This window comes from Hylaeus anthracinus, unplaced genomic scaffold, assembly GCF_026225885.1.
Source record: "Hylaeus anthracinus isolate JK02 unplaced genomic scaffold, UHH_iyHylAnth1.0_haploid 0, whole genome shotgun sequence".
Lineage (NCBI taxonomy): Eukaryota > Metazoa > Arthropoda > Insecta > Hymenoptera > Colletidae > Hylaeus > Hylaeus anthracinus.
In genome coordinates this window covers 2,472,471-2,498,909 of record NW_026533254.1, presented here as the reverse complement: position 1 = coordinate 2,498,909, position 26,439 = coordinate 2,472,471, and the positions used below count along the sequence as shown (strand labels likewise).

The following is a 26,439-nucleotide window of genomic DNA, read 5'->3' as shown; positions in this document are numbered from 1 at the left end:
TTTACGCCTACGAGCAGGCAACCGGCCCGACATATCTGTATAAATAGGTTGCCTAGTTCAAGGGACCCCCTTTTCGATGTACATATTTATTTATGTAATTAAAAAAATTTGATATCAGTCAATTTTTAATAACATGTCAACAATTAGAAGTTGAATTATGGTAAATGCATTGTAAAATTTTATGAATATGCAGATGACATACCATTTTTGTGTCCACTAACTTAAAAAAAAAAAAGAAATACAAGAAATACTGTCGTTCGTGCTTTTATATGTAGCAAAATATGAATGCAATGAATGTTATGAATAATAAACTATACTCTTTAACAATTACGGTACTGCTCATTCGTCTGAGAGCAATGATGCATCCCATTTATTACTTGAGGCTTGCTCGTTAGCAGAATCTTTTGATATAGTCGAGTCAAAGAAAAATTCTTCGGGTGCAAAGAGTTAAATAAATAATATTCTTCGCATTCGCTGTGTTAAGCTTGAAAATGCTCCCGTTCGCAAAGGGTTAAAGAAATCGGCAATCTTGGAGTACGTTCAAACTGTTCCTTTCTTTCCGATTGCTCGGTTTATTCGAGCCGCTTATTTCTTTAGAGTGCCGAGCTGGTCGCTTTCAAACCCAAGGTAATGGATGTAACGGTATGACTTAAAATTATTTAAATTAATTTATTTTAGTACAGTAAGCAATTATGCTCATGACTTTAAGAACATCTTGCTATAAACTCCAATGTTTTTAATTATGTAAAAGTCGATATGTTGGCGAAACTTCACAAATGAAATTTAATGTGCTATCGCAAGGCACAACTCTCCAGAAGGGACCAGGTTCTGATTTAAATGGTTGCACGAGACCAACGCATCCTTTTGAATGCGATGGTTCACCTTCAGCCCATGCTCGATACATAAAACATGAAAGAGGTTCTTCTGAAAATTTGTATCATGCGTTAAATTCATCCTTCTTCGATCTGAACGTACGAATAAATTAAAAATGGCATAATTCGATAAAAAAAGAAGTGGTACAGACATTTTAATGTTCTCAAATTACTTGGGAAAATGTGCACTTTGCAAAGGGGTGTGTATCATTTTCGAAAAAAATCAGTGCGATCTAGGTAGCGGGTCAAACAATCAATCTTTTAAGGAAGGAAAGTGCTTAGAAATGATCAGATAATGGAGAGGTGCCATCGACTCGCATTCACTTGCCATTATTTTTTTTGCATTGCCTCTGAGGGATGAAAAAACACCTCTATATACACAAGTCTCCCATCATATTGTCGCGGAGTTGTAAATTAAATTTAAAGAACCGTTTTGGTCTGTTTAAATCGATATATCCTCTAATCTCATTTAATAATAATTTCAGTTAACAAAACAAGAGGAATTAGTAGCCAAAACTTAAATTAAAAATGACATTCCCTACAATGTAGCAAACAATAATCGGGAGGAGCGTTTAGCAATAGGAAATACTGATAAATTTTAAGTACCAAACTCGTTCTTCCAAATGTTCTCATGGTCACGATTGCTGAGTCCAACAAACGTGGGTGCATTTTCCGAGATATATCTTGCGAGACCGTTCGTACGTTCCTCGCTAATTACGTGTGCAAGCGATGCATTCATTTTCTGGCAGGAAATTTGTGCCTGGCTGTAATTCAAGTTATTACTCGAGAACACGAATATTCCTGTCCTAGGGATGCAAGCCAGCGTAAAGTTTGTGTCTAAAAGTAGATTGCAAAACTTTTTAGCTCGTGTATGTGAAACTGATTCGTTATTTAAATTTACCAATAGAAACGTTGTTGGGGTACATGCTATAATATTTGTAATTTTTGTCCTTCACAAATGTCGTGAAATGATGAATTTCCGGACATTCAAGGGCTTGGCACATAATCTTCGATGCTCTGTTACTTCTTTTACGCCGAGTATCAAAGTTCCATTCTGTGTTGATAAAACAAAATCTTTTTGTGGTTAGATCTTTGCAACATAAATTCGTATATGGCAAGACAAAATGAACGAAAAATTCGGAATGTGGAGTAAAATCGTCTTGTACCTTGTACCTGGTTTATTGTCGAGAAAATCAAATTGAAGGAATTGGAAACAGGAATTTCCATTATTCGAATAATTTATAATAAATTTTTATCTGGATAATCAACAAGACCTTATTAATTGATGATTAGTAGTTTATTAAGTGAGCAGTCTGATTTTCATACCAAACAATCAATTGTTCTTCTTACAAAATACGTAGACTTGAGAATGTGTCTTGATTGCAATCTTTCAAGAATATTGAAAATAGTTAAATATTTAAATGAGTTTTTAGAAACACGCTCCCATAGATATCAACTTTAATTAAAAAATATGTCTGCAGCTGTAGTTCTTTCTGAACAATTGATCTTTGATCTCTAACGTTTTATATACCTACGCAAAACTTCTCTCGCATAAATGCATATTGTTATGTTGCATACGTAGCCTAACAATAAAACACTAAAATTTGATCTTACCACGACGATCGGTTTCTAACCCGTAATTAAACGCCAAAGCTTTCTTGGCTAATGCAAACTCTTTGCATTCGTTCACATTTGCGACAGTCGTCCTCGACAGTATCACCTGATTCGAACGAGCATTGGATCTTATCAGTTTGTAATATGGTAACTGTCTGGAATTTATTTCGCAGCAACGATCGGACGAAATTAAGTTTCTTGTTAAGCATGCCGTCGAAACCACCAAAATCACACCCACGCGATTCATTTTTAGGCCCGTACGATTGAATGCTCACGTGAATCTGATCAGTTCGTCGCACATTCCCGATACTTGGTCACAATTCCGCCACGGAAGCGTAATTCAGAGCTAATTAACTTGTACGCCAACGTGACACGCGTACAATGTGAGGACGGAAATAAAACCCCAAACAGTTGGCAGGAATTGAATTTCGATGAAACTTGAGGTAATTAACTGATCGTTAACTAACAGTTAACGAGTAGTTTCGCGTCGTCTCTCGACAATTTAATTACGATAATAAAGGTTAATACTTTTTTAGCCGTCAGGGGCTGTAGCTATGTTTGATTGTAGCTGCAGTACGGGTTTAGCTATCTCGAGGTACCCGAGCTATAGTACTAACACTATGGAATGTTATTAGAATGTTAAGATTCAATATAAGACTGATGTATGATTAGTGTATATATTATACTAATACAATATCGAGCTGTAAATAAAGTAAACCAAAGCAAAATACTTTGTCAACTCAGAATTCTACGTTCTTCGATATACTGACATCAAAATTATACTATTTTGAAAATGCCTGAATTAATGAAACAAAAAAAAATGTACACTACAGAATGTGCCCCTTTGTATCATTTCAACTTTTCTATAAGAAATTTGTCGTAAAATGCATACCTTAACAGTTAATCAAGTTGAGCAAGGGGACCATCTTGTACATTACAAATTATTTAAAGTTTTCCATATCTGTGACGATAGAATTTACTATTATTTACTATATGATTTACTTTTGTTACAATGTACTGTATATGATTGAATTAAAAACAAATAATGTATTTTTTTAATCGGTCAACGTGAAAGCATTTAATGATCTGTTAATAAAACGACATGTTAGAATAAATAGTTTAGAAATTTTGTATAATATTCGACCACATGTTTCGACCAAATTCTGGCCCGTTAAAAAATAGAAGGTACGCGTGAATAGTAGTACTAAAAATTCTGTAAAAAGATATAAAAAATACTTAATAAAATACAATTAATCAAGTACAAGCCTAAGAAAACATATTATAAATTGAGGAACGAAATAATTTGAATGAGGGATATAGTAATAAAGGAAAATGAATTTTAAAATATATACATTTTATTTATTATTTGAAACAGACAGTAAATTTATGAATGATTTAACAGTAATAAATAGCAGCAGGTACTTTCTAGGACATGTCAGATTAGTTTAGAAGTAAATTTCTTCTATATTGCTATTTAGAGCAGGTACTTGAGATTTGCGACGTAGATATCCTATTGTAATTTATAACTAGGCTACGGATTTTACACGTTTATGGCATATACAAATACACGTCAGAAACATACGGTAAACGTATGTAGAATATACACGGATATTATATTAACTTGTGAAATATATTTTGCATACGTTTAACAAATGTTTTTCATAAACTCATAAAATCCGCAGTTTCATTCGTAACAAATTAATGTCAATTAACCCGTTAAGTAATTTTCCTAGAAACTTATAATAGAGTGTTTGATTTACGAAAATCAATGACAGTAAAATATGTATTTTCTATGTTGAATTTCATTTTGAAACCACGGGAAAATCAGATTGAATTATTAGGCGTTCCTAAACGAGAACTTGCATAGTCTTTCGCGTGTTTAAGCAAACAATGGATCGAGCGCTTTCGTCGCCTCTGCGAACACTTCATCCACAGTGCCTTCAGCATTGATCTAAACAAAATGTATCATGGTTAATTTATCATATAGTATATTAGTATTCTATAGTATAGTATAGTATAGTATAGTATATAGTATTCTTACAAAACGTAAAAATAAACAAATGCTTTATATTCGACAATTTACAACCGACTGAAAAGTAAATACTACATTCTACTTGTGCTACTGTTTTGTTGCCTGTGGTACTGAAGATTCGATCAAATTAACTTTATTCAGCTGAAGTTAGACATGTTCTTCTTTTATTGTATAATGAAGGTATACTATGTGGCAAAGATGGGCAAAATCCCTTTCTAGATGCTTGATTCGTATGGCAAATAAATAAACAATAAATAATAAACAATAGTTTATCTAGCTTATATGTAGAATGTACAATTTCAAAATGAATGAATAATGTAATTATTTTTAATAATCGTGAGAAAGATTCATGAAAGGTTTTCTTTCGGAAATAAACTAAAAATTGAATCGTTCGATTAAACAAATTTCATAAATAAATTTCTACATTGTGAGTTTGTTCGTTACCTATTATTCAAATAAAATTTTGCCCATCTTTGTTACGTAGCTAGAAATGTTGTTCTCCTGAATACTTACTCTTACGACTTTGTCCTTGTAATGTTCGACGATCTCTCCGTTTTTCACATTGAATATTTCAATTCTTTTTTTTATCGTTTCCGCGTTATCGTCGGCTCTTTGCGAGACAGCCGCACGACCCATCAGCCTTTTCATCATTGTTTCGTTCGAGACATCAAAGAAAATTATCTTGTCAGCAGGACAAACCTAAATTCATTATGCTCTTTTATGGTATTACCTTAAAAATTTGTTGTCGTTATCAATTCTCAACTCTTTTATGTCAAATATAAATGTCTGAGATAAACTTTTCTTATAATACTTTTGCCAGTTTTAATACGGAAATGTCTTTTAAGTCTAATATTAAATGTCTGCTATAAATTTTTCTCACATGTATTACGAGTACATACTTTGAACGATACTTTTGCCAATTTACATAAGAAAATTTCTAATAAAGTGATGTAGTTTAAGCGTCCCGTCCAAATAGACGAAATTTTTAAATTCGTCAAATTAATTTTTTAAAAATGTCTCCATATAGAGAATGACAAGACGAAACTATTTTGTGTTCACAGTTTATCTCAAAAATTCAAAACTTAAAAGTCCATTACTCGTCGAAAATCTTATAAATTTTGTACAGATACATTGTAAAATTCAGCGATATCTATCATCAAAAAGTCGAAAATCCATCGTACGTTTGCTGTTACGTCTAATTGTAAGTTACGTAATTGATAAAATAAAATGTTGTTCGTTAAAAATCTTCTATGTATTTTTTCTTGAAATCGGTAATTTTTAAGTCCCGAGTAGAGACACAGTTTATAAACATGATACGCATTATACGATGTTCGACGAACCGTAACTTATTGTCAGCCGTAACAGGATACGAATAGGATTTTTAAACTCGATTTTCTGCCACACTAAGCTTTAAATGAACAAATTTTATTTTGTACTTTGTTCTTATTTTTTCATAAGGAACCACCTCGTTCCCGTTAGAACATGTTATTCAGCCGCACCCTGTGTATACGTTCTTCGCTGCCAAAAGATTAATGTAAATGTGAAAAGATACTTGAGCATGACTTGGTTAACGCGTCTGACTATTACTCACTATTTCTACTTGTACTGCTACTGATAAATATGGTTAACGATATGGTATTAACCGACATTAACTAGTCGAAAAACAGGATGATCGACAAAAATTAGATAATTCCACCATAATCCATGTACCATAATCAATTTTTACTTAACAAGGCCGTCATTAGATTTACCAGTGCCCCATTTCAAACCATCCCCTCGTAATTTCCAATGCATGATACAAATTAAAATTTGTAATGTCAAGTTCCATTTATTTTTAAAGTAATTTATATCAGTGAGACCTAATTCAATTGTCATCAAAATCTAAAATTGTCTGTAATAATTATTTTTCACTTCCTCAGTCAAATGGAAGCAAATTTCGTTAAATAACATATAGGAGCAACTTCATGTCGCACTGCGCTAGTAAATTCTTACCTACCACAGTATTAAATATTACAATAAGTAGATGAGTCTTAAACCCAAACCTTCGTTTTCCCCAAAGATCAAAGATAATGATTTCCTCTATAAAAACAAAATTGTTCGATGACTGATACGGTAAGACTTACCTTCTCCTCAAAAAGTTTGCCTTGTTCTAATTCACGAGGGTATCCATCGATGAGGAATCCAGTTTTAGTGGCTCCTTCTTTTTTGGCTTTCTCCATCCGTTCCCTTATGAGGTCCAGCACAATGTCCTAGCGGAAACCATATGATCTTCACACTAAGAAAAGCAAGGTTCGCTCGTACATCACGAGGATCTTCACACATTATGCTAAGCGATGTTACTGTATACCACAATTTTACGAACGATTACACGAATTGCTTTCTTCATATTGCTTTCCATTCGTTGCATCTCGTAAATTTTTAGTAATATCATTTCATTTTCTCCGTTTTATTGTGCGAGTAGTGTACATTACGTTTCTTTAATTCAATTGGAAGGTAACCAATACATACATTTCTGATTGATTTTTCAAAATAAACCCTTCAATTTGATGATGAATGCAATAGACAAACTGTGTTGAAATATACTATTATTATTAAATTATCATTAACACAAATTTTTTGTATTATCTAATATTATTATCTTTATTGGGTTAAGAATATTTATTATATTAATAAACATAATAGGATTAACGTCTTATATTTTATCAATTAATTCAACTTTATCTTTGATATTATGATTAAGATTTATATCTTATGGATGAATTCTTAATGCAAATGCTATTTATATTTATTCACCTTGTATCATTAAATGCGCCTTCTGTATTAATGAATTCTATAATTTCGATGTAGTTTATCTATTGCGTTAAGCGCAAATTAGAGGGTTCATTTCGAAAAATTAAGTAATTATCCATTAGGGTAGTTATTACCCATATTTCAATGATTTCTTTCTTTTTCAATAAGAATTCACAAAATTTTGAATTACCTGAAAAAGAATTTTTGTTTGTGAAAGTTTTATAAAAACTAATAAATAAGTTCATACCTAATACATTTTAAATAATATTACAAACATATTTTAAGTACAGAAAATAACTTCATATTTACTTGGCGCCGCTAACTTGGCGGATGTGTAAGGAAATAATTAGGAAAAAATTTGAAATTTGTAGGGCTATTGATATAGGGCTAGACATTGTTCCTATTATTATAAGTAAAGTATTATTATTATTATAAACTCTATTATTATAACTCTGTCAAATTTCAAATTATTTCATCGACTATTAACGGAGTTATACAAAAAAATGAGTGACCAATTGAAAAAATTTAGAACTTTTGAAGGTTTGGGGCACGTGTTAGTGTTGAAATTAAGAGCTCAAATTTTGCAAGAATTTTTTGTATGTACTTGCTAGATATTCAGCGAGCATGTAAACTAGATATCAAAGATCATTGAAGTAAAAACCACCCTATTATGCATACATGGTTACCTTTTGTTGAATAATCTGAAAGATTATACGTGTGCAGTTCCAGTAACAACGATTATGTCGATACCATAATAGATTTTTAAGGAAACACCGGGTGATTTACACGTGACACCCTGTGTACGATGAAAATATAATATAGGTAATTTACCGTCGGGACGAATAGACCTTTGGACATTAACTCTTGAAGGGAAGCTCCCCTGGGACTGCCACTGGCAACCTCTTCCCTCAAGAGATCACCGCTGCTGATGTGGTACAATCCGTATTTCGCGATTATGCGTTCGCATTGTGTTCCTTTGCCGCATCCCGGTCCACCAATTATCCATATTGTCTTCATGTTTTCGCAGTTTCGTGGCTGTTCCGCGGTGCTCGACACAAGTTCTCTTTCTGAATGTGTCTTACAGAAACTCTTCGACCTCCCTTGCTCCTCGCTCTATCAAGAATTTATTCCCGGGCATTACTTTAATTTCGATGTTGTAGTTTCTTGGTTAAATTTTCCAGACAAATGAGGCACGAATGATTCATAAACAAACTAACTCCGCCCAAGGCATGTTACGCAAGCGTTTTATTTCTAATCGATGATAGAAGAAAAGGAACTTTTGTGTGAAATTGTAGTTTCTTAACTTCTTTTTTTATAATCAATGATATTTTATATATTCTCGGAAATCACTATGATAGATATAGTCCGAACAACATTTACTAGTTAATATAATTTGTGAAATTAACAAAAGAATGCGAAAAGTGGGTAAAAGTATAGAAGCAATAAGTATTTGTACGATTCTTATGACGAACCATTTACAGTAGAATTTGTAACGTAAATACATTAGTTTATTGTTCCGTACGAATTAGAAAACATCAAATTTCTAGTAAAGTACTTTTAAAAAAGGCTCCAATAGAGGAATGGAAGAAGATCCTACTTCGAATAACTAATAATTATTTACTAATAAATTAATTTACTTCATTTAATGCTTAGAAAAGTTACAATAATTATAAAATCAAAAGGAAATCCACAAAGGAAGTATTAGATACTTGTAAATTAATGTAAATTTCTTTCTCTTTAATCAAGTTTTAAAAATTAAACAGTTGTGCGAATACTTATTGCTTCAATATTTCTATCGATTAATTCTTTTTTCCTTCTTAATTTCGCAACTTACATAAATAGCTATTTTTTTTTTGTGCTCTATCTACTCTAGAGATTTCCGAGAATGTGTAGAATGTCATTGTTTATAAAAAATAAGTTAATAAATTACAATTTTACATAGTTTTTTTGGAAATTGATCGGTGTATGAATACTTTCTACACCCACTGTATATCCTATTACATGTTTGTGCACAAGTTCTAATCGTAGATTTCGAAGTATCGAAGACTAATACGACTGTAGAATATCTTCGTATCACGTACCTACATGTACTATATAGTAAACTTTTTATTTTATCTTTGCATATTTGTTTGTGTACGTATTGTAGGAGTCTCTACGAAAAATAAGGTACGGAGATTCGAATCCACGATCCTCCGATCCACAGTCGACCGCTTTTCCTACACGACCAATCCCGCACCCTATAATTCGTGTTCTTGTTTGACTCTTTATTCTTGGATATGCAATATGTATATAAACATCAGAATATAGTATGTTTAGCAAAAGATGATTTTCTTTGCAATGCTTTCATATAAGTTACAATTATCAAAGCATCGACTGCTAAACAAAAATTACAATTAAATATAAAACAGTGCTCTGTGTACATTGTAAGGTAGAGAAAAAGTTAACTACTAGAATTTGGAAGAAAGTTCGTTTTATAAACTTGAATAAAATTTTCTGTAATTTTAAGTATCGCTGTATTGAGAGTTTTGGCCATTTCCAAAATACTTGGCCTTGTTATTTATACTGTCTCGATCGATGTACATACTTTGTCTCTTCTATTCTCTCTCTTCGTGTTTCCCTTGAACTTTAAGGCAATTTTCATACATGAGCGTTTCGCAGTAAGATTGAACGTTATGCATTAGGCACAGCCCAGTGGCTATATAAATTTACGTTGATATGCGTGGCGGTGATATAAATAGTTAATAGCAATTGTCCGTGGTCTTGTGTATAAATGATACATCATCGTATACTATTTTCTATTTTAAAATGATGGCTTAATTGCATCATTTCTAAATTAAATAAAAATACGTGAATACTCGTAAACTAAATAAAAAATGCAGATACTCAGTACAATCACTGTTCGCAGTAGCAATATTATAATAATAATATTCAAATATTATTCTCATTAATGGTGAACTGAATAATAATATTATAACGATAATATTATTCGAAATAGTAAATGCTAGTACCAATCGCTTACGTTTTCCATTTTTTCCTCAATTCGTAAACATCGATTGTAATTTTATTTTATAAATACACGTAAATGTACATTTTTTTACATATATGTTTTTTTCCAATAAACGAATTGCATTGTTTTTGTATATTATTTTATTAAATCTCGATGTGTATCCATATAATTTGCCTAAACGAAGAATCGTATTTGTTTATCTCGAATGATTTACAACATTTTTACCATACTATCGCGAAACAGTATCATTTCAATGATGTAGCGACAAGTATACGTATTATGTGCTTCTCCTAATGAGGAAACTGAAAATTGGCGCGACCACCGACAAAAGTATGTTTGATAAAAATCATATGCAGCCTAGTTAGATGATACAGCAAGGTTTTTCTTTTATTTCAACCGAAGCTTGCATAACACTTAAATAAATATATGTCAATGAAATAAATATTGCGTTTTATACATTCATAATACATACATAATATTCTACGTATAAATGTAATAAAATTGTAAGAAATTATTTAAAAGATTTAGAGGAGAATGATACATTAAAAGTTACGAGTAGGTCACCCAAACATCATGAATTAAATATTATTGAACATGTCTGGGAATATTTGGACAGAACTCAAGGCAAAAGCGAGCCCAAAAATGTTTGAGATATTACGAACCAAAACATTCCAAGTAAAATAATTAAAAATGATATGAATGTTGTTCTAGAAGACGCAGTCGCAAAGGTAAAAGGAGTACTAAACATTCAATTCTTCTCTGAATTTATAGTGTTTCTATCTTTTCTCAGACTGTATACTGTACAATAATATTGGTAAAATATAATATTAGGTGTGGAAATTAATTCTCTGTCTTTCTAAACTAAACCTACCATTTATTTGTAAAGGGAAACATAAATAATTAAATGCAGAGCTACAGAATTAATTTCTACATCTAGTAATTGCCAAGTCCACTTGTAATCTGTCAGAAGAACAATCATGAGCAAAATTCATTACAATGAAGATTAGGTACACTCAAAAGTTTGGTACTCTAACAACAAAATGACGAGCGAATATTTCTACTTAAACTAGAATTATAAATGTGTGAATGTAAAGATACAGAATTAATTTCTACACCTAATATATTAACTAAATCAAAATTTGTACTCTTTCTTTAGCAGTAAAAATGTAAAAGATGTAATGTATCGTAAGTGAAATTACTGTCAATTTAAATTAATGTATACTAATATATCCTAAGGAAATCCTTTTCCAGCAGTTAAAGTATTAATTATCGTAAGTACTATTCCATATAACGCGTACTAAATAATTAAATAGCGATGAAATTTAAATAGTAAAACCGGTACAATTAGAGAACTCCTTAGGATTACGTACTATTCGAATAACTTTACTGTAACTTTACATTTAACAATAAAGTGGGTACACTTGAAACACACGTGACCGTATACTTACTACTCGCGATGCGACACTCTCGAGATTTCACTGTCGACTGCTCAGTCTCAGCAGCTGAGAGGAACAAGGAATAGTAAAAGCTTTCGAGCTTTCGCGTTAAAATTTCGAACATATCGATTTGTCATTGGCTCGTCGTCATCAGGTGGGAGTTATTTTCACGCATGTGCACAGTTGTAAGGTCAGCATCTTGCGCGCAAGATAGATACAGTATGTGTAGTTTGCGCGAACTATACAGGGTGTCTACGTATAAGTCCGGACATACGCAGGGTGTCAATTTTACAACAAATTTCCAACAAAAAATTACTCTTAGACATTTCCTTTGTGTCGCCTTATTCTCGAGTATTTTCACTTTTAATATTTTTTCTCTGTTTTCGACTTGACACTCTTTACACGGCCATAACTCCACTAAATTACGGTGCAAACTTAAAAATCAGTACACCATTCGAAAGAGCGTTAAATTTTCCAGCTCCTTGATGCAAAATCAAAATTTATTACGTAGGGTTAATAAGTGAAAAATTAGGTCAAACTTTACATTGTGACAATTAAAAAAATTTTGACTTTTTCTCTATCCGTTTTTCGGTTTTAAATACATAGTTGTTTGGCGAGCACTCCTCGGGAAAAACTTCCTCGAAGTCTCAGTTTTTGAATGGGATTTGAAGATGAACAATAATTCTACGGTGGTATTTTAGGGAGAAAATGACTTTTGAATGCAGAAAACGTGTGGGTTTTTAGGTGAAAATCGACATTTTTCAACAAAAATCGACTCGTCACTTTAAAATTAGCTTGACATCGGGTTTGATGTATTTTTTGGTAACACTCCCGAGTCTTCCCAATTAGGAAAAAAGCTGGTTTTTTTATATCTCAAGGTTCTGTTTTTTTTTTCAATAAATTATTTTTTTCAAATTTAGACTCTTTTATCCGATCCCCTGTGTCGAAAACATCGATTTTTTGCTTTGTGAAATCGATCGTGTTCCGATCTCTATATCATTTATCGGTACACCGAGGTAGATTTTGACTATTAAATAGTCTCTAAAAATGAAATTCTATGGATACATGTTCAAAAACAATTATTATTCACCTCTTACTCAGGTTTTACACGCGGCTGGGAGACGCTTGACATGTAAAAAAAACTAGTTTTTTTTCCTAATTGGGAAGACTCGGGAGTGTTACCAAAAAATACATCAAACCCGATGTCAAGCTAATTTTAAAGTGACGAGTTGATTTTTGTTGAAAAATGTCGATTTTCACCTAAAAACCCACACGTTTTCTGCATTCAAAAGTCATTTTCTCCCTAAAATACCACCGTAGAATTATTGTTCATCTTCAAATCCCATTCAAAAACTGAGACTTCGAGGAAGTTTTTCCCGAGGAGTGCTCGCCAAACAACTATGTATTTAAAACCGAAAAACGGATAGAGAAAAAGTCAAAATTTTTTTAATTGTCACAATGTAAAGTTTGACCTAATTTTTCACTTATTAACCCTACGTAATAAATTTTGATTTTGCATCAAGGAGATGGAAAATTTAACGCTCTTTTGAATGGTGTACTGATTTTTAAGTTTGCACTGTAAAGTAGTAGAGTTATGGCCGTTTAAAGAGTGTCAAGTCGAAAACAGAGAAAAAATATTAAAAGTGAAAATACTCGAGAATAAGGCGACACAAAGGAAATGTCTAAGAGTAATTTTTTGTTGGAAATTTGTTGTAAAATTGACACCTTGCGTATGTCCGGACTTACACGTAGACACCCTGTATGTAACCGTGTACACGAAAATCATTGTACTTGGCACCATCATCTTCCTAATAACCCTAACCCTGAACGTACCGCAGAATATAAATTGACCCTTTGTACTCGAATTATACAGGATAGAGTTGTTCAATTTTTTCAAAAATGCACGTTTCCTTGAAGTTTCCCATTCAAGTAGCACGAGAAAGTAAAAAAAAACAAAATATGTTATATTATACTGAGACATGTACAAAAACATGTACATTGATGTTACGTAGAAAAAGAATGTGTGACACTTGAAGAAAGCGAGAGAAAGCATTTATATAAGGAAGATAGTGTACGAGCACACTTCATATAAAGTGGTGTAATTTGAGAAGATAAACAAACATGTTTAAGACTTTAGCCAACGAGAGACTCTCGACAAATATCGATAATCTCGATATCTAGAGATACTAACCAAATATCATTATAATAAATCACATGCTTTCAACGGTACAGTTTGCACATTTTGCAACGAGATAGCTTAGAGTACGAAAAGTTACAATAAAATTGTAAAAACAATACAGTTTCAGACTCTAACTGTATTATTCTTTGCATAGTATTATTTTAATTCTTCGAATGTAGAATTTATTTTTGTTTACCTCGTTAACGCGACTGTCTTGATCCGAAGCGTATGCAAATACACGATTTTGTTGATGTACACTTAAAATAAGAAGCGTCGTGCAACACAGGATATACACTTTTTTTAACTATACGTCGACATGTGTTTCAAAGAAATGTATACATCGCTCAAAGGCTGTAACGCGACTAAAGCAGACTAAAGTAAATTCGGTAGTTTAGCTCTTTCGTGAGAGATAACTGGTTGTGTGGCATCAGACAAACAGTATAAATATATACTATTTGAGCTAGTAGAGTATACAGTTACAACGGCTAAAAATAAATAAGCGGAGAATGTTGAATTCTAGTTTCTATTCGCGTAATCAGGCCACGAATTATACCAACGAATTATAATATCATAAATATGAACAGACATTGTCCCCTGCGGTATAATATCGTAATAGATGAAAATATTTTCTTTTTTTCGTTTAAATCAACGCCATCTATTGTTCGTTCAGAAAAACACGAGGTCGTGATAAGAAAACGGTAGTATCAATTGTTGCATTATCGTAATTAACATTTAATCTAATTGTAACATGAATGGTAATTGTAACATAGTATAAGATAGCAATGTCTAAGCTAAACAAATTTGTTAATTGTAGTCAAACAGTAAATTGCTTTAATCATAATTAAAAACAGTGAACTATACAATTTTGAAACGCTTACTCTAAATATTTTCTTTCGTTAACTACTACTTCTTTTAAATAAACGATATTAAATGTATGTTAAGATATGTTATCTTATATTCAGAAGATTCAAAAGATAGATTCAGAGAATATGAATGGTTGGCAAGTTTGAATTCTAATTTCTGATTGGTCGTTCGTTTCTAACATGTCTACTTCCGGAAAGTCTTGACGCTTGTATCCTGGCAGAATCGTCTCGAATACGATTTACAGGCATTTACAGGTTAGCGAAGTAATTGTGCTCGTGCATACAGTGAGTGAAATTAAGAAAAACCGGGTAATCGTAAAATAAACAGCAAAAATGGTAAGTTATAAACAATATTTTTAACTCGGCAATAAAATGCGTACAGATTTCGTTTATTGATATTAACATAAATTTATATTACTAATTTCGCTGGAAACCGCCTTCTGTCTATAAGGATACAATAAAAGAAATACATTTTGTCTCACAAAATAACGATTCTTTTTTACAATAGTTAACAGAATTATTCGGATATATGGATGTATGTACGCCAAAGATAAATTAATCCGCGTGAAAATGACGTTGTATTATAGGTTCGGTTGTTCTAACCTTATATGGAGATTAATTTCGGTTTACTCCCACAATGTGCATGTGGAAGATATCTTACTAATGGGATAGCTATTTGCTTATTCTTACTGTAAACTAATCGATCATACTTGTAATCAACATTTCACGTAGTAACAGAACAATGAAATACACGTTAATTCTTAATTCATTTGTCTTGTAAAATTTAACAAATTTCGCAAGAAACTTAAAATCACTATTTTACTATACAATTGCACGTATATTTAAATAATATAAATATCAAAGATGGGAAGATACATGAGAGTATATTACTTTTATTATTATTAACATGATTGTTATTGTTAATAATTATGGAAGATTATTTGAACATGTTTTTTTCAGCAACCTCAAATAATTTTACTCAAGGAAGGCACTGATGCCTCACAAGGAAAACAACAACTGATATCAAATATAAATGCATGTCAAGTAGTGGTAGATGCCGTGAAGACTACTTTAGGTCCTCGAGGCATGGACAAGCTTATCGTGGACCAAAATGGAAAAGCCACTATTTCAAACGATGGTGTAACTATTTTAAGAATGTTGGAAATTGTTCACCCAGCGGCAAGAACATTGGTAGATATTGCCAAATCTCAAGATGCAGAAGTAAGTAATACTTTATAGATGCTATGTATATGTAAAATCAGAAAAATGCAGGAATAATATATAATTAAATGACTATATAAAGACAAAGTAGGGTAAATGTTTAAATACTGAGCAGAATGAAAGAGGAAATTGAAGTCATAAATTTTAGCTAGAAAAAAGCTGAAAAATCAACAACATGGCAACACCTATGCTGTTTCTTCATCTATCCTAAATAAAATTCTTATTAGGGGTTTGTCCAGGATAGATAATAAAATATATATATATTACCTCTGTAACATAATAAATTGGCAATGTAATAAGTAAAAACATTGTTAATGTTCTTGCAGAGAACAGCACAGTTGAGAACTTGAAGACTGATAACATTTCAAAGATAGATAGTTATCTCAATAAAGTTCAAACATTTTATTAAAATGTTTTATTTTCCTTATAATATTTTAATTTCTGTTATAGGTTGGTGATGGTACTACAACTGTAGTTTTACTAGCAGGAGAATTTTTGAATCAAATGAAGCCATTTATCGAGGAAGGAGTTCATCCACGTATCATGATTAAAGCTCTTCGTCTTGCACTTCAAGTAGCAATTGATAAAATAAATGCATCGAGCGAAAAGATTAACGAAGGTTGTGTAGCAAAGATACAAGAAGTAGCACAACGCTGTGCAGAAACATCTCTGAATTCAAAGTTACTTCATCACCATAAACAGTTTTTTAGCCGTTTAGTTGTGAAAGCAGTAATGACACTCGATGACATGATGCCCCTTAACATGATTGGCATTAAAAAGGTAATTTGATTTAGAAAAACCTGTAACTGAGAAAATATGAAATATCGTTTTAACATATCTTAAATATAGGTTTCTGGAGGAGCACTAGAAGACTCAGAATTAGTTAATGGGGTGGCTTTTAAAAAGACGTTTTCTTATGCTGGATTCGAGATGCAACCCAAAAGAACTGAGGGCGAGTGTTTCATTGCTTTATTGAACATAGAATTGGAACTTAAAGCAGAAAGAGACAATGCTGAAGTACGCGTAGATAGTGTTGCGGAATATCAAAAAGTAGTTGATGCTGAATGGCAAATTTTGTATGACAAACTTGAAAAAATTCACAAGAGCGGAGCAAATGTTGTATTATCGAAATTACCTATCGGTGACGTTGCTACGCAATATTTTGCAGACCGAAATAAGTTCTGTGCAGGCAGAGTTCCTGACGAGGATTTGAAAAGAACTATGAAAGCTTGCGGTGGTTGTATCTTAACAACAGTACACGATATTAAGAAATCTGATCTTGGTAAATGTGCATGGTTTCAGGAGAAGCAAGTTGGTGGAGAAAGGTATTTAGATAAAGCATTAAGTAATCAATATACATTGAAAGTATGCCGATAACAGTTACTATATTAAATTACTTTGTTCCAGATTTAATTTCTTCTATGAAGGAGCAAATGCTAAAGCGTGCACATTTATACTACGTGGGGGTGCTGATCAGTTTTTGGAGGAAACTGAAAGGTCTTTGCACGATGCTATCATGGTTGTAAGACGTATGCTTAAAGCCAATGCCACCGTGGCTGGTGGAGGGGCCATGGAAATGCAGCTGTCCAAAACTTTGCGAGATTTTTCTCGACTTATAGAAGGAAAAGAACAACTTTTAATTGGAGCGATAGCGCGTGCACTGGAAGTTATACCAAGGTATGTTCTATATTATCTTTAAATCTTACATGGTCATATTTGTAGTTTCAGTCGTATGTAGCATAGATATTTACATAATTATTATAATTTTCAGACAATTGTGTGACAATGCTGGTTACGATGCAACAAATATTTTAAACAAATTGCGACAAAAGCAGCACAACGGTATGCACACCTATGGTGTTAACATTTTGAAGGCAGATATTGGTGATAATATGGATGCATTTATATGGGAACCTGCTCTTGTAAAAATTAATGCACTGACAGCTGCAGTTGAAGCAGCATGCCTTATCTTATCTGTGGATGAGACTATAAAAAATCCTAAAAGTAGTCAAGATTCACAAGGTCAAATGGGTCGTGGCATGGGAAGAGCGATGTAAACGAAACTAATTCTTTCAGCTTGAAAAAGAATGATAAGCTTATAAACTAAATATTGATAATACATGCATCAAATGTATTGCCACAATCCGCTTATACCATTAAGAATCACTGTAACATCTAATACAATTTTTGCATACATCTTTCTTATGTTGTAATATATGATAAAATAGATTTCGCAATTTCTAACAAGTATTTTAACATTTCTGTCATTAAAATTACAAACAATGAAATTTACTACTTTACTGTACTTCATATGTATGATTTAAGTGAACATTACACATTTTTGTATTTATAAAGTCACCATAATATTGATTTTATTGTATAATTTTATTTTAAACAGAAAGATTAAATTAATTTTCCATATTTGAACAAATTGTAATAACTTGTTAATCTCATTATTAACATACAGAGACGATAATCGTTTATTTAATTATTACATTATAAACATTTTCAAATTTTTAAACTTAATAAATTAACATTTTTTACAATATATTCTTTCCTACATCTTATAAACTAGACATTTTAATAATAAATACATTTTTTTTTTTAATTAACATGTTAAAAATAAAGCTATGCGTACAACAATTTATCGTTATAGAGGAGCATTTCTCAAACTTGGAATCACAAACAATTTAGTGGAAAAAAAGAAAGCATACATACTTACATATATATTGTGAGATAAGAAAAATGCTTTCTATGTTTTTACTTACTATTTTTCTCGTGAATAGATATTTCCGTATTTATTTAAGGAGACGCTTTAGCGAGAGTTTAGAAATCATTAGATTACGCTTAACTATAAAAATAGCATTGTTTTTGTTACAATTTTGACTCGAGAGACTTTATAACATATTTCGATATCGAATTTGAGCTATCATCGCACTGTGAGCAGGTTCGAGTACTAGTGGCGTTATCGGTGAGAAAATGTCCAAGTTTATACTGAAAATAGTTTCCACTGTACATACTAAATGGTGCATTAACTAAAGGATTAATAATTATTTCTGGATTTACATATGTAAAAGCAGATAAATGTTTAAAATAATATATTGTAGTGGATGTACCAATGGAATGTAGTTATTGTAGTTTCTGGATGCACCATTGGAATACCGCTACTTGTAGACAACTTCGTTTGGGTACCAGTTATGTGACAAGATGCAACCGTGACTATGTTCAAAACAGTCCGTATGAACTGTATATTGTGTTTGTAAATAAAACGTAAAGTGACCTTTGATTAGGAAAAAATACCAAATTTGCGCAATTTGTTAATTGTACAAAATACGTAACAAATGCTTCGAATTAAAAAACGAAACTTCAAGCAAGTGTTAAAAGGGGAAACTACGTGGCAAAGAAAAATTATTTCAAACTCCAATTAAATAGAAGGCAACCGCTGAACCGGCAAATATGAAAACTGAAATCTCATGGAAACGTCGTTTTCTTCGAAAAAAATTGAAGTATACATTAATCTGCGTGTTCGTAGCCGCTATTATTTTCGTTGCTCATCAGTTATTTTATTTTAAACAACTTAACCAAGCAATCGTAGGCAAATTAATTAGTGGCTCTGTACGAACACCTAATTACATTGTTACTGGTAAAGTGGACTCGAAATGGAATGAACCATTGCATTCCAAGCTTCTTCGTGATAAGGATGGTAGAATTGTATCATTACGTGGTACACGTGATCAAGATATTTCAAAATATTTGCCAAATGCGCGTGGAAAATTTGTTTGTTTTACTTCAAAGACAGAGATAGACTTCTCTAAAATTAATGACAATTATTGTGATTGTCCTGTTGATGGTAGCGATGAGCCTGGCACCAATGCATGCAATAATGGTTTCTTTAATTGTGAAATCTCGTCTACACAATTTACAGGTATTAAATCACTTATATTTTATTATATATTTGTTTTTATCCTATGATAATAATAATACCAATCAAACCTCAGTGAAGATACCATCATACAAAGTTAACGATGGATACTGTGACTGTTGTGATGGATCCGATGAATGGGCAGAAGTTAAGTTATCGCACTTAAATAATGGTAATTAATTTAATTAAAAAATCAGTGTGTGGGTGATTGAACAATAGATGATTACAATAGATATTAATTGAAAAAATTCTTTTCAGAATCCAGGAGCATAATGTACTATCATACTAAGTGTCAAAATAAATGCTAGTACAATATAATTGAAACAACTTTTAAAACATCAAACATCTAATATAAAATATTTATTTCATGTGAATTTTCCTGTTTTCTATGAATTGTGTTACATGAATAATATTATGTTGTATATAAAGTTTTGTAACATACAAACATTGTTTTAAATATTTTATTTTAAATTTAAATTATTCTAAAACTATTTAGAAATATTACACAATTGACATATCATGAATGCATTCAAAAATATATTTACAGGTTACTTTTTTCATGCAACACATTAATGTATTACATAAAATTAATATTTTTACATTAGGTTATAATATTATAGTGCAGAATTAAAATAAATAAAATCTTCCAATAATGTAAAAATTTATATGTACTGTAATGATATTTAAAATATTTAACACACAGTTTAATACTGTTAATTAGTATTTATTAGAATTCATTACTTCTAAGTAGGATCAGTAGCTCGATATTCTGCTGTGTGATCTCCGACAACCGTAAGGATTTTAAAATGATTTTCTAAACTTCTCGGTTTGTCGGCAAAATGTAAAGTTCTCTTTACCGGAACATTCATTGACATTAAAAGTGCACAAAATTGACGTTCCTCTTGGCGAATCCATTGACGATAAGGATCCTGAACTTGGTACGGTGTAACATGTACATTAACATCTATTCCTACAATAATATATGAAGTTTGAAAAGCAATGCTGCTAGAAAATTAAGAAACGTTTCTTTAGAGAATTAGTATATTACTCAAGTTCGAAAAATATCTCAGTATCCATATGTCTGTAATCCATGCATCCTTTAAACCTCCATGTCCACCATCTAACCACCACATACTTTTGATGAGTTTCACAAAGTTATTAAATTCAGTACTACTAAATTCAGTATTATTAATTTCAGTATTAGTTTCACTCTCATATTCCTTTTGGTAATAATAGATCTCATAAAGTAATTGGTTCAATACAACACAGCCTTTGCTGAAACCTACTAATGATAATTTTGCTTTCTCAATACTAAACTGAGGATCCTAAAAATTCAAATATTCGCTTCTATTAAAAATTACGATTTATAGTTTAATGCAAAAGGTGTGACTTGAAATATACCTCGTCTATATTACTTGCTTTAACAAGTTCTAAAGAAGATTTTAGTAATTCTTGTAAGTGCTTTAAAGCATTATGGTTTAGAGTAATTGATGGAATGCCATATTCACTCGATGGTACAAAATTATCAAAACAGCTAAACATAGCACAACTTGTTTGATACATTCTAAAACAATATTGAAAATGATAAAAAGAATACATAAAACAGATTATCTTGGCAATTTTTTATAAGCTTTACCTTTTTGGTCGAACAACAAATATGTGTTTATTGGGAAAATTTACTGTAAGTATTTTAGCGGTATTTTCTAGACTCCATTCTATATATTTTTTACTATCTGCATGTTGCTCCATATTTTCTTGAATATCCTATAAAATGATTATAATACTTTGAAGAATATATTGTAAATATTTATTTCATGATTACTATCACAATAGTACTGTTATTAACTGTATACCTGTACATCACCTCCCCAGTATACAAGAATGTCCTGACATTTTGATAATTTTGGAGGGGAATAAATTATATCGTTACACCGACCAGCGAAACCGGAAACATTTTTCCAGATTCGAAGTTTCAACGACATAACTTTTGGAAAATTAATCTCATATAAATCTAAAATAGAAGTTCATGTAATAAATATCATAAACAGATATTTGAACTTTCATCATACGTTTTTTTAATATATTCAGCAAATAAATAAAGTCACCAAAATATTGATTATATATGTTTTAATTTGTGATTTCATTTCACCTGATTCAAGTATATTTAATTTTTTACATTCGCTTTATTGTTATATAAGTTTTTCATAATTATTTAATATTTACATTAATTTGAAAGGAATTGTTTGAGTACGCTCAACCTCGGTGACTACACACGCCATTTTGAGAGCATTTGTTAAGAAAATCTCAATAAGAATTGACATACAATTCATTTCCGTTAAACTTTAGAGTACAATTCATTGTAAACCTTACCTATGGGAGTGTACGAGATGTGGCGGGTTATATATACATATGTACACATATACATATGCATACGTAATTTGACAAGTACGCGCGTCACATTTAATCAGATATTGCTTATTTGCCATGAATGCAAGATTCTACCATTCCTTACTTCATACCACTACAATACAGTAGTTAATATGTGAAATTTATTATTTTGATGAATAGTTATAAATATAAGCAGCAATAAATATGAAATTTTAGTTAATTGCACCATCTAGCTACAATAGTGAGAACTATTTCCATCACAAACTTAGGCATTTACCCACCGATGGCGCCACATGTTAATTCTATTAAATTATTACAAGTATGTTAGATCAATGAATTTGTCTAATCAAATACCATCTTATTATGGCAAAAATATTAAGGTTCTATTTAAGACAATTAATTTGTATGTATTTTATTTATTTAAAGAGTTACCGTCTACATACCAATTTCGGAGACGACGGCGCTGTTATTTGTCTACTTGTGTTTCTCGCCATAGAGCGGCGCGGATGAATACGTCATCTGATAGACACGCGGTGAGCGTGAACCCCCGGTGGTACACGGCGGCCGGTGTGAACGTGTTAAAAAAAAAATATATTGTAAAATAGCATCCAAAGATTTCAAACAATTTAATTTAATAATCTAGAAAAACATTAATTTTTTTTTAGTATTTCATATCATCATTATATATCTTCTGCAATTTTTTTATAAATTACCTCAATTATACTTATGTTCACCATTCATTTTGTTGACCGTAAACCGTCCAATATTTATCAACTATTTTTTTCTTTAAATGTACTACGCAATTCTGCGATTCACTAAATATTAATTAATCTTATTTGCATTACCTCTATATTCTTTAGTAATCAAATTTATATTGATGTATGCTAGTACACAGTACATTGTTGAATCGTCATATTCCTCCAGCATGATTCTCATGCAAAATAGAATTATCACAGATGTTTTTGATGTTTCTGAACAGTGTGAAGTAAATATGAGAAATCTTACTTTTTTATTCTTAGTTTTAAGTGTTAAATGTAAATTATGCGTGGTCTCAGAACTATTTCGAAATTGAATTTCGTCGCGAATAAAGTTCAACAATTGTTACGTAAGACTTAAACACAGCCACCTCTAGTAGTAAAGGTGGCTGTGACTTAAAACGAAAATAGTAAATGTCGAATCTAACTTTTATAAGACGTTAATAATTCAAAAATTCGTTGATAGTGTTTAAACAGTTCGAATTATAATTATATTCGTAATATGTTCTTCATAACCTAGTTTTTCACACATTATTCACAGTTTCAAGAACATTTAAAACAAGTCTAATAATGCAAGATGTTGAAGATTTAAATAAAACAGTATGGGATCCCCTTGAAATATTTAATTGTTCCTCTCGTTACAAGTATGCCGTAGTCATATTGAACAGTCCCCTTTTGTGGAAAAATTACATTTTGTTTCAAATTTGGGAAAAAGGTATGTTTTCTCTCTATGAAGATATTACATCATGGAAAGTCTTGAAAGCCATGCTTGATCATTTTTATCATATACATGTATGTATTGTTTAGCTCAGATTAAAGTTACTGTTGATGGTGGAACTCAAAGGTGGTTACACTATTTAGAAAAGCAGGGTATAGATCTACTAACTGGAAAATATAATGAATACATGCCAAATTTAATTACTGGTGATATGGATAGTTGTTCACCTACGGTTCTCGACAAGTTAAAATTCATGGGACCAACGATTGTAGAGACACCTGACCAGAATCATTCGGATTATACAAAAGCTCTACTTCAGTTAGATGAATATGTCAGCAATGAAAATATAAATGTAATATTGATTGCATTACAAAATTGTTTTATTTATAATTCATATCTAATGATAGAAATATTATTGTTTCTAGTTAAAGGCAGTGTATGTGTTCGTAGAGTCTTCAGGACGATTTGATCATATCCTAGGAAATATTAACACGCTTTATAAAAGCGATAAACTTATCAGACACGTTCAGGTAATTATTACATTTAATCCTTCCAAAATGTTTTATTCCGTTTGCTGAATTCTATTTATTCTAGATTATTCATGTTGCCAGCAATTCGTTAACTTGGATTTTAAAGCCAGGTTTTCATAGTATAAGGATTCCGGATATTTTGGTGCAAAATAATAGCTGGTGTGGACTTTTACCAATTGGTGCACCTGTTAATTGTATAACAACAACTGGTTTAAAGTGGAATTTAAGTATGTATTAGTTGCTCTAATAAAAGATAAATACTTGAGTTATATAAGACTACATATTCAAGATTAGAAGTAGACTAGAGTAGAATCTGTGAACAAAATAATGTAATAAAAAAATGTTTCAATTTTCAGATAATGCAACTATGCAGTTTGGAGGTTTAGTAAGCTCTTCGAATACATATGATAATTGTTCTGAAGTAACCATTGATACAGATTCACCAGTGATATGGACTATGGGTATCAAACCACTTGTAGAAAACATGGATAGTCATGGAATATTAACATTTAATTCAGATCCTCATTAGAAAATGACAATATATTTAACACGATTTTTATTATATTAATTAGTTTTCAATACATGCAGTACCTGAGGTTTTTGCCACAATATTAAAAATTTTACTTGCAAGAAGCACAATATTAACATAATTTAATCTCAGAATTAACATGTTCACTACAGCGGTGGCATATGTATCTTGTACTGGATTTTCCCTCATTGCGTGCTAAAATAGTATTTTCATCATTTTTCCACTATTTTTATTGAAATTTTCTAATCTACAGGCATACAATTTGCATTTTATCGTTAAATGTGAAAACGCAGTGCGGACAGTAATCGATCCGTACTGTTAAATACTAATTAATGAAAAAAGCTACAGCAGTGAACGTGTTGACACATTGCGGATCAGAAATTTTATTTCTAACCATACCTAGTGGTCGGGCGACGTAATATGAAAGACAAGATATCTAGTCAGCCGTCCGCAATGTGTTAAGTATAGTTGATATGTAAATAATTTACAAAAATGTTGTTCGATTGTTATAATAACATATTCAATATGTTAGTTAAGAGAATCTAATGGTACATATTATCTACTGTAAGCAAGATTTTAGAAGTTTAATATTCCTCACTTCGAAGAAACCCCGAGAATCTTATGTAATAATTTTTGCTTGCTATAGGTGAGTCAAACGTAATTATTCGCTGAAAGTTATCATGTAGATATTCTTGATATACACTTATATACCTCGATATACAAGTATTTACAATTACATGCTCTCTATATCATCAATAAATATATAATTATTTTATTAAAACTTTAATGTTTTCATATTATGTTTAACTAATAATAGCATGAAATTTACGTAATTAAACAAAAATTTGTTTTAATAGACCAACGTGTGTTTCTGCAAACAAAGTGTTATTAAAATAATTTCCGATGTTTTCCTATCGTATATATTCGAAAGTAAAAGTTCTGATTTAGAATTCTCTTCGTATTTGTCAATCTCTTCGTATTTCTTATAATCAGCTTTAATTACATATGGAATCTTATACATATTAGTCTTCCAATCATGTGTTTCTTGATCGCCTCATTGTGGTTACATAGTTTTCTTTCATAGAATGGCAGTTTGCTTCGTAATTTACGCATTCTTATCTTTCAGTACTAATTAATGATTGAAATAATTGTATTTGGTTTGTTTAATAATAAAACTTCTTATTGGTTTTCAAATTTTTTTGTTAGTTTTTTTGTTAGTAAAACAATACATCGATGTGTAATGTTGTTCCTATGAAAAGTTACACTTTTTATTTTAACGTTCAAAATTGTGGCTCTTCATTTTAGACTTGCGACAATGTCCTAATGATTGAATATATAGTAACATTGATTATTTATATTACCATCATAAGATATTTCTGCTACAATATCGGTCGATTTTTACCTCCATAAAATTTTTACAATTACTTATCTAACAAGTGTAATGTCCTAAATTAACAGTCTTAACGTTTTCACATACACATTGAGCTTTATTAATTTTATTTCATAATATCTTTTTATTTACTTTTATTTTTTATTATTAATACACAGTATTTGTAGTCATTACCATAAGATACTAGTACTAC

General features: G+C 31.1%; 5 protein-coding genes across 9 annotated transcripts in view; 2 read left to right on the top strand and 3 right to left on the bottom strand.

Moving 5' to 3' along the window:
• Positions 1 to 3,029, bottom strand: part of LOC128887214 (uncharacterized) — a 144,355-nt gene extending 141,326 nt beyond the window's left edge. The window contains exons 1-4 of one of the 2 annotated variants that reach the window (XM_054142876.1): positions 2,487 to 3,029; positions 1,774 to 1,926; positions 1,479 to 1,709; positions 35 to 965 (exon numbers count right to left, since the gene is read on the bottom strand). In XM_054142876.1, the coding sequence (XP_053998851.1) occupies positions 784 to 965; positions 1,479 to 1,709; positions 1,774 to 1,926; positions 2,487 to 2,733 (813 nt within the window). In that variant the 5' untranslated portion in view covers positions 2,734 to 3,029 and the 3' untranslated portion in view covers positions 35 to 783. Of the gene's footprint in view, positions 966 to 1,478; positions 1,710 to 1,773; positions 1,927 to 2,486 lie in introns of those variants that run through there. The other variant, XM_054142866.1, reaches the window with a different exon arrangement.
• A 794-nt stretch (positions 3,030 to 3,823) lies between these two features.
• LOC128887248 (adenylate kinase isoenzyme 1) lies at positions 3,824 to 14,300 on the bottom strand. Of its 2 annotated transcripts, none has more exons than XM_054142949.1 (5): positions 14,127 to 14,300; positions 8,140 to 8,421; positions 6,642 to 6,767; positions 5,032 to 5,217; positions 3,824 to 4,437 (listed from the first exon to the last, which is right to left on the bottom strand). In XM_054142949.1, the coding sequence occupies exons 2-5, from the start codon at positions 8,323 to 8,325 to the stop codon at positions 4,366 to 4,368; spliced, it is 570 nt and encodes a 189-aa protein (XP_053998924.1). In that variant the 5' UTR covers positions 8,326 to 8,421; positions 14,127 to 14,300; the 3' UTR covers positions 3,824 to 4,365. The 2 variants fall into 2 exon arrangements, with proteins under 2 accessions (XP_053998924.1, XP_053998916.1); XM_054142941.1 differs by lacking the exon at positions 14,127 to 14,300 and adding an exon at positions 11,764 to 11,894.
• A 669-nt stretch (positions 14,301 to 14,969) lies between these two features.
• Positions 14,970 to 18,384, top strand: LOC128887144 (T-complex protein 1 subunit eta). Its single transcript, XM_054142688.1, has 6 exons — positions 14,970 to 15,129; positions 15,754 to 16,014; positions 16,465 to 16,794; positions 16,864 to 17,339; positions 17,422 to 17,691; positions 17,786 to 18,384. The coding sequence occupies exons 1-6, from the start codon at positions 15,127 to 15,129 to the stop codon at positions 18,069 to 18,071; spliced, it is 1,626 nt and encodes a 541-aa protein (XP_053998663.1). The 5' UTR covers positions 14,970 to 15,126; the 3' UTR covers positions 18,072 to 18,384.
• Positions 18,385 to 19,223: 839 nt separating this feature from the next.
• On the top strand, positions 19,224 to 25,637 carry LOC128887258 (uncharacterized). Its single transcript, XM_054142963.1, has 7 exons — positions 19,224 to 19,939; positions 20,013 to 20,108; positions 23,621 to 23,794; positions 23,887 to 24,149; positions 24,223 to 24,327; positions 24,392 to 24,554; positions 24,684 to 25,637. Exons 1-7 carry the CDS (start codon positions 19,471 to 19,473, stop codon positions 24,854 to 24,856), a joined length of 1,443 nt encoding a protein of 480 aa, XP_053998938.1. The 5' UTR covers positions 19,224 to 19,470; the 3' UTR covers positions 24,857 to 25,637.
• Positions 20,282 to 22,522, bottom strand: LOC128887192 (mitochondrial protein C2orf69 homolog). 3 transcript variants are annotated; one of them, XM_054142821.1, is made up of 6 exons: positions 22,307 to 22,522; positions 21,790 to 21,947; positions 21,573 to 21,700; positions 21,338 to 21,500; positions 20,985 to 21,261; positions 20,282 to 20,906 (listed from the first exon to the last, which is right to left on the bottom strand). In XM_054142821.1, the coding sequence occupies exons 1-6, from the start codon at positions 22,365 to 22,367 to the stop codon at positions 20,680 to 20,682; spliced, it is 1,014 nt and encodes a 337-aa protein (XP_053998796.1). In that variant the 5' UTR covers positions 22,368 to 22,522; the 3' UTR covers positions 20,282 to 20,679. The 3 variants fall into 3 exon arrangements, with proteins under 3 accessions (XP_053998796.1, XP_053998805.1, XP_053998814.1); XM_054142830.1 differs by lacking the exon at positions 22,307 to 22,522 and adding an exon at positions 22,160 to 22,300; XM_054142839.1 differs by lacking the exon at positions 22,307 to 22,522 and adding an exon at positions 22,006 to 22,135.
• Positions 25,638 to 26,439: the final 802 nt, after the last annotated feature.